The 18473-nt window shown below is 45.0% G+C and overlaps 1 protein-coding gene across 2 annotated transcripts in view; it reads left to right on the plus strand.

Moving 5' to 3' along the window:
• The window catches only part of LOC141156732 (cytochrome P450 3A8-like), a 469992-nt gene that overhangs the window by 252684 nt on the left and 198835 nt on the right, over nt 1-18473 (plus strand). For both annotated transcript variants that reach the window (XM_073643055.1, XM_073643064.1), the window contains exon 3: nt 7986-8079. In XM_073643055.1, the coding sequence (XP_073499156.1) occupies nt 7986-8079 (94 nt within the window). The remainder of the gene's footprint in view (nt 1-7985; nt 8080-18473) is intronic.

An 18473-nucleotide genomic window follows, 5' to 3' on the forward strand; every position in this document is an offset into this window, starting at 1 on the left:
GATGATGAACTCTGTTTTATCCATGTTGAGTTTTAGAAACCTGTCGGAGAAGAAGGATGAGATGGCGGACAGACATTGTGGGATTCTGGTTAGTAGGGAGGAGATATCGGGTCCAGAGAGGTAGATCTGTGTGTCGTCAGCATAGAGGTGATACTGAAAGCCGTGAGACTCTATGAGCTGTCCCAGGCCGAAGGTGTAGATGGAGAAGAGCAGAGGTCCTAGAACTGAACCTTGGGGGACACCGACAGATAGGGGGCGAGATGAGGAGGTGGTGCGTGAGTGGGAGACGCTGAATGTCCTGTCTGTTAAGTATGAGGAGATCCAAGATAGAGCCAAGTCCGTGATGCCAAGAGATGAGAGAATCTGGAGTAAGAGGGAATGGTCCACTGTGTCAAAGGCAGATGACAGGTCCAGAAGGAGGAGGATGGAGTAGTGTCACTTGGATTTGGCATTTAGTAGGTCGTTGGTGACTTTGGTCAGGGCAGTTTCAGTCGAGTGATGCGGTCGGAAGCCAGATTGTAGACGGTCGAAGAGGGAGCAGGAGGAGAGGTGGGAGGACAGTTCAAGGTGGACATGTTGTTCTAGAAGTTTTGAGGCAAAGGGGAGGAGTGATATGGGGCGGTAGCTGGTCAGAGAGGAAGGGTCAAGGGAGGGCTTTTTGAGGATGGGTGTGATTGCGGCATGTTTGAAACATGAGGGGAAGACTCCGGTTGTTAGTGATAGATTGAAGAGGTGGGTTAGGGTTGGGATGAAGACTGAGGTGAGGTTAGTGATGAGGTGGGATGGGATTGGGTCAAGTTCGCAGGTGGTGAGGTGTGATTTGGAGAGTAAAGAGGAGACTTGACCTTCTGTAATGGTGGAGAAGTGGGGTTTGGAGGAGGAGGGTTGAGTAGATATGAGGAGGGGTTGTGTGGACTTTAGGCCAAAGTTTTGTCTGATGGTGTCAATCTTCTGTTTGAAGAATGAGGCAAAGTCGTCGGCTGAGATGAGAGAAGAGGGAGGAGGTGCTGGGGGACGAAGGAGAGAGTTGAAAGTGTTAAATAGCTGTTTAGGGTTGTGAGATAGGGAGGATATGAGAGATGAGAAGTAGGTTTGTTTTGCTGTAGTGAGTGCGGACTTGAAATTAGTGAGGGATTGCTTGAATGCGATGAAGTGCTCGATGGAGTGAGACCTTTTCCATCTCCGCTCCGCAACCCTGGAGGCCTGGCGCAGTTCTTTGGTAAGTTTAGTGTGCCAGGGTTGCCTGTTGAATGTGCGAGGTGTGGTGTGTGTGAGAGGGGCGATCGAGTCTAGAGCTGCAGCTATTGTGGTGTTATATGAAGCAGCAGCAACGTCTGCATCGTGCAAGGAATTTATGTCTGTGAGAGGAAGGAGGGATTCAGAGAGAGAGTGTAGGTCAAGGTGTTTGAGATTTCTGCGAGGGTGTGTGAGTTTGTGGAGTGGGGATTGTGCCCCCGGAGAGGAGAGGGTAGAGAATGTGAGGAGGTTATGGTCAGAGAGAGGGAGTGGTGAGTTAGAGAGGTTAGATAGGGAACAGAGGCGGGTGAAGATGAGGTCCAGTGTGTGGCCATCTTTGTGGGTGGGTGTGGAAGACCATTGAGTGAGTCCAAAGGAGGAAGTGAGGGATAGGAGCTTAGAGACAGACGAGTGGGGAGTGTCAATGGGGATGTTGAAGTCACCCATTATGATAGTGGGGATGTCAGTGGAAAGGAAGTGAAGCAGCCAGGTAGTGAAATGGTCTAAGAAGGTGGTGGCTTGCCCTGGGGGTCGGTAAACGACGGCCAGTTGGAGGTTGGAGGGGGAATAGATGCGCACACAGTGCACCTCAAAAGAGGGGAGTGTAACGGAGGGTGGCAGTGGGATTTTGGTGAAAGCGCAGAGTTCTGATAGGAGGAAACCTACGCCTCCACCATGTTTGCCATTGGGGCGGGGGGTGTGGGAAAGGTGGAATCCGCCATATGAAAGGGCAGCTGGAGAGGCTGTGTCAGAGGGGGTGAGCCAGGTTTCGGTGATGGCGAGGAAGGAGAGTTTGTTTGTAATGAAAAGATCGTGGATGAAGGAAAGTTTGTTGCAGACAGAGCGAGCGTTCCATAGAGCTCCTGTTAGTATAGCTGAGGAGGTGGGTATTAGTTGGATGGGTATGAGGTTAGAAGGGTTGCGACAGTTATATCCCTGAATTGCACTGGCCGTGCTTCAGATTAAATCCCACTGTTAAACTCTTGAAAAAGACTCTTGTCAGATGTGTCTGGTCCTTCATTCAATTCATGAAACCCGTCTCGCCCTATCTGAACCTAGCGGCTTGCATGTTAGAAGATGTATAATCTGGCCTAGGCCACTTTACTCCCGGGTATATTCTGGGCGGGGGGTTAATCTGGCCTGTTACACCGGGTCTATGAAGTAATAAACCGACATGGATATTTAAATGAAAACGCTTCCTGTTTGCCTCCCAACCCACCCAACTGAGTAGAAACCCCACAACACGTAATTTACAATATAAAGTGGACACGGAAAGTAATCAGACCCCTTTAAATTTTTTACTCTTAGTTTCAATGCAACTATTTGGTAAATTCTAAAAAGTTCATTTTTTTCTCATTAAAGTACACTCTGCACCCCATCTTGACTGAAAAAAAACAGAAATGTAGAAATTTTTGCAAATTTATTAAATTTTTCCATGACTTATCTCTTTACGACCGTGCGCTGTTTGCGGACGCGCAGTCTCACATCTCTATCCAGAGCCATATGCTTACACATGCGCACTGCTGCATTGCCCATTAGACTCACTTGGGTCTTTCCAATCATAGCGGTTCGCACACGTGCAGTACCATAGTAACACATCATCACACAGCTGATCTCTTTTTACAATTTCACTTCCTCTATTTAAATGTGGCCCGCGGCATTGGGGGTCACACACCGTCATAAGACCTTTCACTATGTCTCCATAAACATAGGCTTACTTCTCATATATTTGGAGTGATATAAGTTTCTTTAATATACTTACTCCTTTATCCACTTTATTTTCATACATTATCTTTCATATATTATCTTTTGATACCTGTGGCCCGTTTGACCCATATCAATTGCGTATTTTGCTAAATGTTCTTTAAAAGATGTCATACATATTTAGCCATTTGTTATTCATGCTATTCATTCTCTTTTTGTTTAGTGAATAAACTTGACAATGGAGTACTGCTATGCCAGATCAATTGATATTAAATACTTTGTGTGCCTAGATATTATGTCGACTTATTTGTTGTTTTTCTCTTTCCTAGACAACTATAATTATTTTTATGTAACATCATCATGTTTTGTTTGGATGAATTTCATAGTTTCTATTTTACATTTGTATAGATAACCTTGATAAATGCTGAGGCCGAAAAGTTGGGTTAATACTAGTGATGACTGAACGTGCTTGCCACTGCTCGATACTCGCCCAAGCATCACTGTGCTCGACAAGCTCGGCGAGTATTTCCGGGTTGCTTGGGCGGTGACTCGGGTCCCCTCCCTGCTTGTTTGGCGCTCTTTAGAGAGCCAATGAACATGCAGGGATTGCCTGCCATGCACTGTAATACTGTAGCCATGTTGGTTGTGAGCATTAAAGTGATTGGCTGGCCGCACAGCGTCATCAGATCTATATAAGACCTGGCGCCGCTATGCCCATCACAGTCTACACCGGAACCAGGCAGAGTAGGGAGAGCTGCTGCTGAGTCAGGGAGAGATTTGCTTGTTTATAGTTACAGCTCATCAAGAGAATGCCAAGAGTGTGCAAAGCAGTCATCAAAGCAAAAGGTGGCTACTTTGAAGTACCTAGAATATAAGACATATTTTCAGTTGTTTCTCACTTTTTTGTTAAGTATATAATTCCACATGTGTTAATTCATAGTTTTGATGCCTTCAGTGTGAATGTACAATTTTCATAGTCATGAAAATACAGAAAAATCTTTAAATGAGAAGGTGTGTCCAAAGTTTTGGTCTGTCCTGTATTTATATATCCATCTGAACTAACAGTCCTTCTGAGGACTAACCACAGACACGTGGACAAGTGCTTGTGGGCAAGAACGGTACATCTTGCTGGGTTAATATAGTGGAAGCCGGGACCCAGTCGGACCTTGGGACGGAACACGTCCTCCTGATGCCGGGGATTGCGGGCCCTGGGTCAATCAGGGTTGCCCCCACATTCAACAGCTACTGCAACTCTTCCTCCTCCTCCTCTTCAGCCTCCATCTCCAAAATGACCACATCAGTCGCAAGCTGAAAGCACTGCAGCACTTCCTCGGCCAAACGGCAACAGGCTATGCTGAAGCTAATATGCTTAAGTGACAAACCGCACAACGCTAAAGAGCTATGGACAGCTCTGAAAGAGCAGGCAGATCTGTGGCTGACACCGCTGACCCTACAGCCAGGCATGGTCGTGTGTGACAATGGTCGGAACCTGATGGCGGCGCCGAGGTGAGGCGAGCTCACACACGTACCATAAAAACCTATAACCCGACCATGTAATATATGGTCCGTAATCCCTATAAAGTCGACACAACCAAAAAGAAAGTAATGAAGGAAAATAGTAAATTCTAATAATTAATCACCATATACTAAAATACCTCCAAGACAATAAAAGAGGGATTTAGCCATATAAATATTCTTTATTGACAGAAAAAATATATAATTTATTCACAAAAAACACTCAAATATTAAAGATTTAGGGATGAACATTTGTGGGGGGAACATAGAGGAAATATGGGAGTCTCAGCTAATAAAATCATAGAGAGATACTTCCCACAATTGCATAAGCAGATAGTATGGATACAGGATATAGATGTACCACAGCTGTCTGTTGTCCAATTGGACAGGTTAATTGCTTTTAACTCTGGGCTGTGGATACAATATACAAGCATGCGCACTGCACTGTCAGTTCAATCAAGTGTGCTAGTGATATAAAAATTAACCATTACCTCGACGCGCGTTTCGTCGGAAGCGGCTTCGTCAGGAGGCGTCACACACGTACCATGCCTGACCCATGTGCTCAACCTAGTGGTTCAGCGGTTTCTCAAAACCTACACTGATCTGCTTGCGCTGTTTGTCAAAGTACGCAGCATTTTTTAAACTGAGGCCCTCCTCTATGTCTCTTCAAAGGGTTATTGGGGTTTTTCCAAATTTTGGCCAGCACTTATAGGACAGTATAGGAGACCCGCTCCTTAACCCCTTTCCGACCAGGTCAGTAATAGTACACACCTGGTCAGAAAGGCCGGTTCAGCGGGGCCTCCGGTGGTCAGCCCGCACTGAACCGAGCACATGTCAGCTGATTCTTACAGCTGACATGTGCCCGCAACAGCCGCGGGTGGAATCACGATCCACCCGCGGCTGTTAACATGTTAAATACCGCTGTCAATCTCTGACAGCGGCATTTAACTCGCGCTTCCTAAGCCCCGCCCATCGGTGACCCCGTCACGTGATCGCGGGTCAACGATGGGTGGGCATGACAACCCAGGGTCTGCAGCAGACGCGTGTGGTTGTCATGTCTCAATTGCTATGAGCGCCACCTAGTGGTCGGCGCTCATAGCACAGGAGCATTTCTGCTGCATACAAGCTATCTGCTCATCGCCTGTATACAGTAGAAGCAATCAGACAACTACTGCTTCTAGTCTCCTATGGAGACTATTGAAGCATGCAGTAAGTGTAAAAAAAATGTTTTTAAAAATATTAAAAAAATATAAAAGTTTAAATCATCCCCCTTTCGCCCCATTCAAAATAAAATAATTAAAAAAAAACAACACATACACATATTTGGTATCGTCGCGTTCAGAATCGCCCGATCTATCAATATAAAAGAAGAATTAATCCGATCAGTAAGCGGCGAAACGAGAAAAAAAATCTAAACACCAGATTTACGTTTTTTTGGTTGCTGCAACATTGCAATAAAATGCAATAACGGGCGATCAAAACATCAGATCTACCCCAAAATAGTATCAATAAAAACATCAGCCTGGCGCGCAAAAAATAAGCCTTCAACTGGCCCCAGATCCTGAAAAATGGAGACACTATGGGTCTTGGAAAATGGCATCATTTTTTTTTTTTTAGCAAACTTGGATTTTTCACCACTTAAATAAAAAAGAACCTATACATGTTTGGTGTCTACGAACTCGTAATGACCTGGAGAATAATGATGGCAGGTCAGTTTTAGCAATTAGTGAACGTGGTAAAAAAAGGACCCAAAATACAACTGTGGAATTGCATTTTTTTTGCAAATTCACCACACTTGGAATTTTTTTCCCGTTTTCCAGCACATGATATGGTAAAACCAGTGATGGAGTTTCAAAGTACAACTCGTCCCGCAAAAAATAACTCCTCACACGGCCATATTGAACGAAAATTTAAAAAGTTCTGGCTCTGGGAAGAAGGGGAGCAAAAAATGAAAACACAAAAACAGAAAGACTTATGGTCGTTAAGGGGTTAATAATGGAAACAACAAAGCATATGCTGATGGCCCTGTAACAATAGTGAGGACCGACTGCTGGCCCTTTAACAATAGTAAGGGTCGCCTGATGGCCCTTTAAAAATAGGCCTTGTGACTTTCAGAGTCCCTCCTTCATAAATGAAACAGGATGTGTCTGATCATATCTCACACACCACATGGGCAGATAAGGTATTAAAATGTTAAAATGAAAGTAAAATGGTGAATGTATTTTTCACTGTTGAAAGCTATGCAAAAGTGCAAAAACGCATCAAAAACACTACGTGTCAACATAGCCCAAGGTGTGAAGGAGCATTTTTGTGTGTGTGTGTGTTTTTTGCCTTATATACAAGTTATTACCCTGGAAAGAATGCTCCTTAACGTTTTTTTCCAGGAAAATCCATTTTGGCTTAATTTTTGTATGTTTTATTGTGAGTCCGTAAAAGTGGCGTAATACTCTGACAACATTGTTCACAGCAGTGATTCTTCCAGGGGTCTTCCACCAGGCTGTTCCCATGTCATTTGAGCACTGTTTACATTGATTTGACCAATTTTTAGGGCCCCCTAAAGACCTCCGCCGGAAAAATGCTCGAGTTTCCCATTGACTTACATTGGGATCGTTGCTCGGGTCGAGCACCCGAGCATTGCGATTTGCTCGACCCGAGCAATGAGCACCCGAACACTTTAGCATCACTAATGCTGGGATACTCAAATGGGACACCATCATGGGACAGAGGCTGCGATCACTGCCACAGCCTCTGCACACTCTCTGAAGGAAGCGTCATCGGTGACATCCATTTCAGGGGCCGGGCTAGTCCCTGCTCTACTAAGCATGTGTCAATTGTCAATTCTGACATATGCTCAGTATGAGCTCCGTTGTCAGGTTATCCAGGATTACTTCACTTTTTACCAAGGGCCTAAGAACTAACAGGCAAATAAGTAGTTGTTAACTATCTGCCTGTTGTGCCCGGCGCCGATCTCTGCTGGCACAGAGCAGACGGAGATTCAGCGGCTCCCGCTGACGTCATGTCGACAGAGCAGCGACTTCTCTTGCGCTCTGCTCCGATGATTGACCATAGAATACTTTCTTACATTTAACCTGCCTTCCGTTATTGTGAAATTTATGCAATCTATCTGCTGAGTCCCTAAGTAATATCTATTGTATGATTGCTGGTTTATTATTGGTCAATTATATAGCTAGTAATATTGTGTTGAATTATCTGTGTGGTTTTAATATAATTTAATAAAGTTATAGTTTTTAGTGGGGGATATTCTTCTTTAGTTATTTTGTTTTGGCCCCCTAATGTCATAAGCAAATAGTTTTTTGGCAGTTTTGGTACAATCTCAGACAATACCATTTAAATAACATGATCACCCTTGCCCATGAATAGGGCAGTATGTATCGGGTGTCAGGTTCTCTTTAATTATAATCACATATGAACAAGTTCTAATACTATAAATGTTGATACATATTCGGCAATTAATGGATTCAATATAAAATAAATAAAACCTATTTTTTAATTTACTATCTTCTTTTTAGTTATGGGATCTGGCCATACAGAATATTCAAAAAATATGAAATACCCGGTCCAAGACCCCTACCATTTATTGGAACTTTTCTTGATAACAAAGATGTGAGTATAAAGACAAATCATCTGATTGCATACATTATATTAATGCATTCTATTATAAATGTGTTTACTATATACAGCAAATAAAATAATAGACTCTATCATTAGTTTTGCGGGTAGAACTTATTTCAGTGAGCAGCAAAACCTCGGAGAACTATTCTTACTATTACAGTTCCACATTGTTCTTTAGTACAATTTACTTTGCTTCCCTGGTTGTGCAACTACAGGTAAACAAGGTGCATGTCTGAACTGTATCAATATGAAAGACTAAAAGCTTTTTATTACTGGCCAAGGTAAAGCTTCACTGACAAACAGGATTTGTGTAGAACAAATGTGAAGGGTGGTAGTTGTGGTTAGGGGCTGCTGCTGTGCTCCCACACCCTGACTCCCTACAAAGTGAAAATAGTGTTCAGTCTGTCTTATAGTTTGTGTGTACTGAATAACACAATTTTCCTTGAGAGTCTCATCTGCTCTAGAGTTCCAACTTCAGCTGCAGGCAGACAACCAAGCACAGACTCTTGTTCCTTTTTCAACAGAACAACTTTACTGAACTCCTCCAGGTCAATTTTGGTCACAGCACATTGTGATACAGCAGTCACAATTTCCATAGCAGATACAGTACAGCACATGTTCTGTTACTCATCCTGAGCTCTTCCTGCATTCCCTGTTACCTCATGTTCTGTAATGCCTTCCTCTTCCAAAACAGTTTTCATGCTCCCTAACCCACTATTCTGCAGTTTCAGTATCCCACTGAACAAAATGGCGGATGTTCGTATATTGTATGTCCTACCCTTCAGCGTGCTCCTCGTACTTTCTCAGGCTCCAGGCCTAGTCTGCGTCTCCTGTGTCCTCTCTTCTCGCTGCGTGTCTGCTGACCTTCAGCCCCCAAGGGCCTTGAGCTTCTCCACTTCTCTCAGTTATCCCTCCAGCACATGCTTAAACATACCTCCCAACTTTTGAAGAAGAGAAAGAGGGAGTGATCCCCTGGCCACACCCCAGTCCACGCCCATGTACCATTTCTTTCTCCCCTGGCAAGAGGAGTTGTCAGAGGGGCGCTGGTAATGAGGGGCATTCAGCAGACGACCCTCATCCCCATTCCTGGTATGCATGGCTCCCTCATCCCCAATCCTGGTATGCATAGCCCTCTCATCCCCAATCCTGGTATGCATGGCCCCTTCATCCCCAATTCTGGTATGCAGCTGATCTCAGCATCTGAGCAATGCATGACATCACTGCCATGCACCCTCAGATGACGAGGTGAGCTGCGGGGATATTCACTCCTCAAATTAAATTAATTAAAATTAAAAGATGAAATGCAGCCTGCTTTATATACCATGGTAGTAAGAAAACCAATTTAGATTATGTGAGGACCTTTCCACTTACTAAATACTTTTCCAGCACTGAACACTAGTGATGAGCGAGTATGTTTTGTTAACCCTTTTGCCGAGTATGCTTGGGCGAGCACCGAGTAGTTACAGCTGCTCGGTGATATGTTTGAATCACTCCTGTGTGGATGATTTGCAACTGTTTGACAGCTTTAATACATGTGACTCGGCGAAAGGGTTAACAAAACATACTTGCTCATCACTACTGAGCACCCATTTTCATCAATCTTATTTTTGTGTTTTGTTAGAAATTAGCTTGCTGTGTTTAGTTAGTGATTTGTTTGCTCATTAGTTCAACCTCAGGTATCAATTCCATTCAGTGACCTTATCTCAGGGACCTTTGGCCATTGTTCTTTCAGCCAATGGACCCCTTATGTAGATGGAAAGAGTGGACGCAGAGGAGCCGTCACCACAGGGAGTCTCACATGCAAACCCAGGTGATGGCTTCCACCTGAGAAAATATCTCCACTAAGACACAATTAGCTGGGGGAGGGAGGGGTGAGCTCTTCTGCCCATTCAGGGGGCTGAGCACAGAGAAGGAGGAGAGAGACATGATTTTAGTCAAGGAGTTGTGTGGAAGCACATTGAAGGAAGAGGATGGAGACTGTGGACTTGGAAGGATGGATGGATAAACATGTTACCATTATGGATTATGTTGTTTGGATTTAAACTGTCTTAAAGGGACTGTTGCTACTGGATACATGTGCTTTCATTGTTTTATCTGCCATCTAGAGGATCGTAGACTGTGGCTATAGACTATACTGGCTGGAGATACAAAATTTGTGGGTCAACCAAAAGTTGGGAGACAGTGAGTATGGCCTTATACAAAGCCAGTGGAACTACTGAACCCAGATTGGGAACTTAAGGACTGAGAGAACTGTATTTTGGCCATTTACCTGGAATTACTTTATTACCATGGCTGTGATTGATAAAATATTGTTGCATCGTTAACCTGCCTAGGTGATTACTTACAACCCACAACCTCAGATCTTTACAAGTGGTGGCAAGCAGGTGAGATCACCTATCTCTGGACAGCATACCAGGGAAAGTCACTGAGAGATGACTTGGTAGAAGAGATGGCTGACTCCATCTACAAGAGGCTTAAGAAGGAGGAGCTGCGAGCCCTTTGCTCTGAGAGAGAACTAGAATGGTTGCCGGAGGACAATCGGGCAACCCTAATGCAACGCTTGGATGATTGAGACAAGGAACAACCACATGAGGAGGTCAGTTCAGACGTGGATGAGACAGCTCAGGGCTGCCATCCAGATGGTGGAGGATTGACTGACTGAGTGGAGGCGGATGCTGGATGCGCTAGGAGAGCGGGCTGCGGAGATAGAGCAGGCAGCAGTGTTAAGCAAATATCTGGGTGTGCAGTACCCCAACCCACCCCATCACAGAGGATAGTGGATAACAGGAGAGAGGGGCCCGCATCTTTACGGCACCAGGATATACCCGAGTTCAATGAGGACACCTCGGATATTGATGAACATCTCCGGTTATTTGAGAACCTCTGTCTGCTGCATGAGGTGTCAGTCAGTGACTGGCCCAGATTTTTGAGCGTTGGCCTGACCGGAAAAGCAAGAGTAGCTTTTAGTACCTTGTCTTCTGGGTAAGAGAGATGTTACTATACCATTCGCAGCTCATTACTAGAGAGGTATGCCGTCACGCTGGAAACCTACTGGAGGAAGTTTCAGGAGACTGACAAGCCCGCTGCACACACACATTGGGAGTTTGCCAACAAACTACATACGGCATGAACTCGATGGATAGAAGGACTGAGGGCTCAGGAAGCAGAACATGTAATGGATATAATTATGCTGGAACAATTTAATTATAAAGGTAATTTAAAAGAATGGGTGGCAGATGGAAAACCACTCAGCCTGGATGAGGCTGCAAGATTGGCTGATGATTGGTCTGCTAATCGACCAGGGCAATGTGGAAGTACAGCTCCAGTGAGTCGGGAAAAGGAGCTTACAGAGAGGCCATTGAAACCCATGGACTGGCAAGAGGAGGAACGGCAGGGAGTTCGAACTTCACAAAGAGGGGGAGGTTGCCCAAGCCCCCAAGTACGGCCCGTGTTGGGGTGAGGAGGGTTTAACTGCCATAACTGTGGATGCATTGGACACTTTGCCAGGGAATGCCAGGAACGTTCTAGCCCATATCATCCGCGTCCCCAACCTGTGAACACTGTGCTGCAATGGGGCTGGAGTGCTGAGGGAGAGAGGATCCCACTACCCGACAGGAAGAAGAGGCATATGTGGTACAAGGAGAAGTGTCCCGGACTAGATGGGACACCTCAGAGTCTATTAACCAGCATCTGCAGCCAGTCTGGGTAGAGGCCGTGAAGGCTGTGGGGCTCCGTGACTCCGGAGTCTCAGTCACATTGATAAAAGACCATTTAGTACCGGACCAATGTATTGTCCCCGGCAGCCGTATGTTAGTCAACATAGCCGCAGGAGAATCTTTGAACATTTGGAAGGCCCGACTACATTTAGACTGGGGTCACAGTCATGGAATGGTGGATATAGGAGTAGTGCGGCACCTACCAGTATATGTGTTGCTGGGAAACAATCTGGGAGCAAGATTGGTGTGCCACTGGGCCAATGTCGTAACTGGAAGCCAAGGATCGGTTCACACTGCATCAGCCGATAGGGAAAGGAGCAATTTCAATATGTCAGCGGTGAGTGATACACAAAATGCAATGACTGTCACAATGAAGGAATGTCATCTGGGTGAGGTAAATTACATCAAGGAGGAGGCCCAGGCATTTTGGGGCACTGGATCTACCATCACCCTGGTCAGCCCAGATACTGTCCCCCCAGAGCTCCCTCTACCAGGCCGCCAAGTGACCATCCCCCCAGCTGGGGGATAGCAGTCTGGGGTTGGTTGCGTTGAATACACGTTTGGTTCTCGACGGGTACATGTGGAGTTTCCCAGTACAAACTGGGAATCAGGGGGAGGATATTAAGGACCCCGTGGGAGGGACAGACCCTTGTCCCAGCGAACTAAATACAGAGTCCTGGTCTCAGGGCTTCCCCCATAGGGGAGTTGGCAGGATCTAAAAGATCATATGAGAAAAGCTGGAGATGTCTATTATACTGATGTATACCAGGGTGGAAAGGGGACTGTGGAGTATATTCGCAAGGGCGAAATGGAATATGCTTTGAGGAAACTGGATGATACAAAGTTTCATTCACATAAAGGTGAGACCTCTTACATTCATGTCCGTGCTGAAAAAGTGGAGGAAGTGTGTGAGGACCTTGCCACTTACTAAATACTTTTCCAGCACTGAGCACCCATTTTCATCAATCTTATTTTTGTGTTTTGTTAGAAATTAGCTTGCTGTGTTTTGTTAGTGATTTGTTTGCTCATCAATTCAAACTCAGGTATCAATTCCATTCAGTGACCTTATCTCAGGGGCCTTGGGCCATTGTTATTTCAGCCAACAGACCCCTTATGTAGATGGAAAGAGTGAATGCAGAGAAGCCGTTACCACAGGAAGTCTCACATGCAAACCCAGTTGATGGCTTCCACCTGAGAAAATATCTCCACTAAGACACAATTAGCAGGGGGAGGGAGGGGTGAGCTCTTCTGCCCATTCAGGGGGCTGAGCCCAGTGAAGGAGGAGAGAGACATGATTTTAGTCAAGGAGTTGTGTGGAAGAACATTGACAGAAGAGAATGGAGACTGTGGACTCGGAAGGATGGATGGATAAACATGTTACCATTATGGATTATGTTGTTTGAATTTAAACTTTCTTAAAAGGACTGTTGCTACTGGATACATGTGCTTTCGTCGTTTTATCTGCCATCTAGAGGATCGTGGACTGTGGCTACAGACTATACTGGCTGGAGATACGAAATCTGTGGGCCAACCAAAAGTTGTGAGACCGTGAGTATGACCTTATACAAAGCCAGTGGAACTACTGAACCCAGATTGGGAACTTAAGGACTGAGAGAACTGTATTTTGGCCATTTACCTGGATTTGCTTTACTACCATGGCTGTGATTAATAAAATATTGTTGCATCGTTAACCTGCCTAGGCGATTACTTACAACCCACAACCTCAGATCTTTACAGATTATATCATGTGTACCCCTGTGACAACAATATCTGCACCGAAGAATTAATTTCACTAGAGTAGAACTATGGAACTAGTATAATGGGGACCGACAACTCGTCCACTACAGCGAACCCAGCAGATGGAGACCCAACCAGGAGTGTTCACATTTCAAAAAATTAGGGCCTGACACTACCTTTTCCATGGCCATCAGATTGGAGATGGTGGAATTCAATCTCTTAGCTTTGTCATGTGTAGGAGGAAACAGTCTTTTAAGAGACCCCAACTTTGTGACCGAAGGCTGGCTGCTGTGCTGAGAGGGGGAGGAGTACAGTGAACCAGACAAACTGCTGGACGGTGAGTGAGGTACAGGCGGAGATGTTACGATGGATTGATAAAGTTGTGGTGTGCTCAGTGAAACAAACACAACAGGCATGTCCGCTTCCGTTACAGGTGATGGGCTCTCACTCAGCCTGACTGGAGCCAGTAAAGGACCGGAGGTTCTGCGATCAGAGACCTGCGTGACAATACTTGGCACGGTAACAGAGAGGAGGAAGAAGCTGCAGATGCGGTTGATGGGGCAGATGATGGTTGTTGAGGTCCTCTGGTCCGCATTTTATCGCAGTGAGATTGCCAGTGTAACGCATGTTAATTACGCATATGAAGGTTCATGCATGTAGTAGTCAAATTATTGCACTTAATCCCTCTACTGAGTTTTTTGTTGCAAAGTTTGCAGATAATGGGAGTTGGCTCCTCCTTTGTGGTGACAAAAAAGGCCCAGGCTAGGCAACCTTTGCCGCCCCTGTGAGCTGTAGACCCACGACTGCTGATGGCCACAGCCACAGTTGTGGATAAGGATGCAGTGCTTATTGTGCATGCACCTCTCCGTGTCTGCATCGTAGGGCGAAACGTAACCTCCTCATCTTCCTCTTCCACCTCCTCAGATGAGCTACTCGGCTGCGTGACTCTGGGTTCACACCAAGTAGGATCTTCAACCTCGTCATTATCCAATGTGTTATCCCATTCCTGTGTGTTATGACCCTTCTCCTTTTGTTGCTCTGACAGCACAGTACAGTCCGCATTAGCCTCAGGTATCTGAGTCTCATCAGGATCACCTCCCCCCGGTGGTTAACCTCTGGTGACGAGGGTCAGGAGCCTGCTTGGACCCTACTTCATCCTGCCCCGAATCCAACCGAAAAAAAATTTGAGCATTGGTACAGATGCTTTCCTCCTCTTGACTCTGTGAATGTTTAGAGGGCACTTCTGATGCCCATGGTATAGAATATGTGAACAGTTCTGCAGACTCACCCATCTGTGGTTCCCTACAGTCAGCTGGGCAGTTGGACAGTTGTGACGTGGGAGGAAGTGAGGGTAATTGGGGTGCCACCTCTGTGGACTGTACTATGTGTGATGTTGAGGTGGAGGAAGAAAAGGAGAGGCCACTTGAAGCAGTGCTTGCCATCCACTGGAGCACCTGCTCTTTCTGGGCCTTATCAACAAGGCGTATCTCTGTGCGGCTTCCAAAGAAAGGAAGTGGAGTAGTCCATCCAGTAACAGAAGTTGTCAGTTGTCTTTAGATAGGACGTAATGGTGTTGGTTCCCTAGTGCTTTCACTAACATTACCACCTACCCCACATATACCTTAAACACCAAGCCTATTCCCCCTTCCACTACGACCTCTCTTTTTCCCACTCATGTTGCTCAGATATTGTGGTAGGAGCACGCTATTAGCAAAAAAAAATGTGATTTTTTTTTTACTCTGCACCAGTTCTGCACACAGCTGAATTTCAGAGGCACTAAATGACAAGGGGTTGCTGTATAACATTAGTAACAGAAGAAAGTTTTTTTTTTTACTGTGGATGACGCTTGTATAACATAGCATACATCCTACAAACTGAGATGACCCCTGCTGTATTACGTTAGTAACAGAAGAAAGTTTTTTTTTTACTGTGGGTGACGCCAGTATAATATAGGAGATATGCTCCAAACTATTTCAAACTGAGATGTCCCCTGCTGTATCACGTTAGTAACAGAAGATAGTATTTTTTTTTTACTGTGGATGACGCCTGTATAGCAAAGCAGATATGTTCCAAACTATTTCAAAATAAGATATCCCCTGCTGTATAACGTTAGTAACAGAAGAAAGTTTTTTTTACTGTGGATGAGGCCTGTATAATATAGGAGATATACTCAAACTATTTCAAACTGAGATTTCCCCTGCTGTATAATGTTAGTAACAGAGGAAAGTATTTTTTTTTACTGTGGATGACGCCTTTATAGCATAGCAGATATGTTCCAAACCATTTCAAACTGAGATGTCCCCTGCTGTATAATGTTAGTAACAGAAGAAAGTTTTTTTTTACTGTGGATAAGGCCTGTATAACATAGGAGATATACTCAAACTGAGATGTCCCCTGCTGTATAACGTTAGGAACAGAAGAATTTTTTTTACTGTGGATGACGCCTGTGTAATATAGGAGATATGCTACAAACCATTTCAAACTGAGATGTCCCCTGCTGTATAACGTTAGTAATAGAAGAAAGTTTTTTTCTACTGTGGATGAGGCCTGTATGACATAGGAGATATACTCAAACTATTTCAAACTGAGATTTCCCCTGCTGTATCACGTTAGTAACAGAAGAAAGTATTATTTTTACTGTGGGTGACGCCTGTATAACATAGGAGATATGCTCCAAACTATTTCAAACTGAGATGTCCCTGCTGTATCACGTTAGTAACAGAAGAAAGTTTTATTTTACTGTGGATGACGCTTGTATAACATAGGAGATATGCTCCAAACTATTTCAAACTGAGATGACCCCTGCTGTATCACGTTAGTAACAGAAGATAGTATTTTTTTTTACTGTGGATGACGCCTGTATAGCATAGCAGATATGTTCCAAACTATTTCAAAATGAAATATCCCCTGCTGTATAACGTTAGTAACAGCAGAAAGTTTTTTTTACTGTGGATGAGGCCTGTGTAATATAGGAGATATACTCAAACTATTTCAAACTGAGATGTCCCCTGCTGTATAATGTTAGTAACAGAAGAAAGTATTTTTTTTTACTGTGGATGACGCCTTTATAGCATAGCAGATATGTTCCAAACATTTCAAACTGAGATATCCCCTGCTGTATAATGTTAGTAACAGAAGAAAGTTCTTTTTTTTACTGTGGATAAGGCCTGTATAACATAGGAGATATACTCAAACTATTTCAAACTGAGATGTCCCCTGCTGTATAACGTTAGTAACAGAAGAATTTTTTTTTACTGTGGATGACACCTGTATAATATAGGAGATATGCTCCAAACTATTTCAAACTGAGATATCCCCTGCTGAATAACGTTAGTAATAGAAGAAAGTTTTTTTCTACTGTGGATGAGGCCTGTATAACATAGGAGATATACTCAAACTATTTCAAACTGAGATGTCCCCTGCTGTATCACGTTAGTAACAGAAGAATTTTTTTTCCTGTGGATGACGCCTGTATAGCATAGCAGATATGTTCGAAACTATTTCAAACTGAGATGTCCCCTGCTGTATAACGTTAGTAATAGAAGAAAGTTTTTTTTTACTGTGGATGAGGCCTGTATAACATAGGAGATATAATCAAACTATTTCAAACTGAGATGTCCCCTGCTGTATCACGTTAATAACAGAATCATTTTTTTTTTACTGTGGATGACACCTGTATAGTATAGGAGATATTCTCCAAACTATTTCAAACTGAGATGTCCCCTGCTGTATCACGTTAGTAAAAAAAGAAAGTATTTTTTTTTTTACTGTGGATGATGCCAGTATAGCATAGCAGATATGCTCCAAACTATTTCAAACTGAGATGTCCCCTACTGTATAACGTTAGTGTTACGCTCAAGCCTGGACTGACTGGCGTGAGCGTGGTTAGTGATCCCACTAGACCATGAACCGAGGATTGCCTAGAGGGGTGTGACTAAGTATCAACTCGGTCCGACCAAATGGCACGGCGGCTCAGTCGACTCCATGAACCAGGGAGGAACCGAGCAGAGGGACCAGGTGCTACTCCAGGTCAGACCCTGGTCACAGCTGTTGACCCACACCGGGGAATGCAGGAACAGGCAGGTTAGGCTGGCATACTGACAGGTGGGTACTGGCAGGCACGGCTGGTATGCAGACAGGTGGGTACTGGCAGGCACGGCTGGTATGCAGACAGGTGGATACTGGCAGGCACGGCTGGTATACAGACAGTTGGGTACTGGCAGGTAGGAACATAGGCAGGATAGGGACCAGAACAGACTGGGATACAGGAACAGAGCCGTAAGTGCGGCAGACAAGCAGAGCAGAGCAAAACCCGCAGGTGCAGTAGACGAGCAGAGCAGAGCAAAACCCGCAGGTGCTGTAGACAAGCAGAGAAGAGCAAAACCCACAGGTGCGGTAGACAAGCGGAGCAGAGCAAAACCCGCAGGTGCTGTAGACAAGCAGAGCAGAGCAAAACCCGCAGGTGCGGTAGACAAGCAGAGCAGAGCAAAACCCGCAGGTGCTGTAGACAAGCAGAGAAGAGCAAAACCCACAGGTGCGGTAGACAAGCGGAGCAGAGCAAAACCCTCAGGTGCGGTAGACAAGCAGAGCAGAGAAAAACCCACAGGTGCGGTAGACAAGCGGAGCAGAGCAAAACCCGCAGGTGCGGTAGACAAGCAGACAAGAGCAAAACCCGCAGGTGCGGTAGACAAGCAGAGCAGAGCAAAACCCGCAGGTGCGGTAGACAAGCAGAGCAGAGCAAAACTTGCAGGTGCGGTACACAAGCAGAGCAGAGCAAAACCCGCAAGTGCGGTAGATAAGCAGAGAAGAGCAAAACCCGCAGGTGCGGTAGGCAAGCAGAGCAGCGCAAAACCCGCAGGTGCAGTAGACAAGCGGAGCAGAGCAAAACCCGCAGGTGCGGTAGACAAGCAGAGCAGAGCAAAATCCGCAAGT

This window comes from Phyllobates terribilis, unplaced genomic scaffold (genome assembly GCF_046119375.1).
Source record: "Phyllobates terribilis strain yellow unplaced genomic scaffold, ASM4611937v1 Scaffold_1__5_contigs__length_1240528914, whole genome shotgun sequence".
Taxonomy (NCBI): domain Eukaryota; kingdom Metazoa; phylum Chordata; class Amphibia; order Anura; family Dendrobatidae; genus Phyllobates; species Phyllobates terribilis.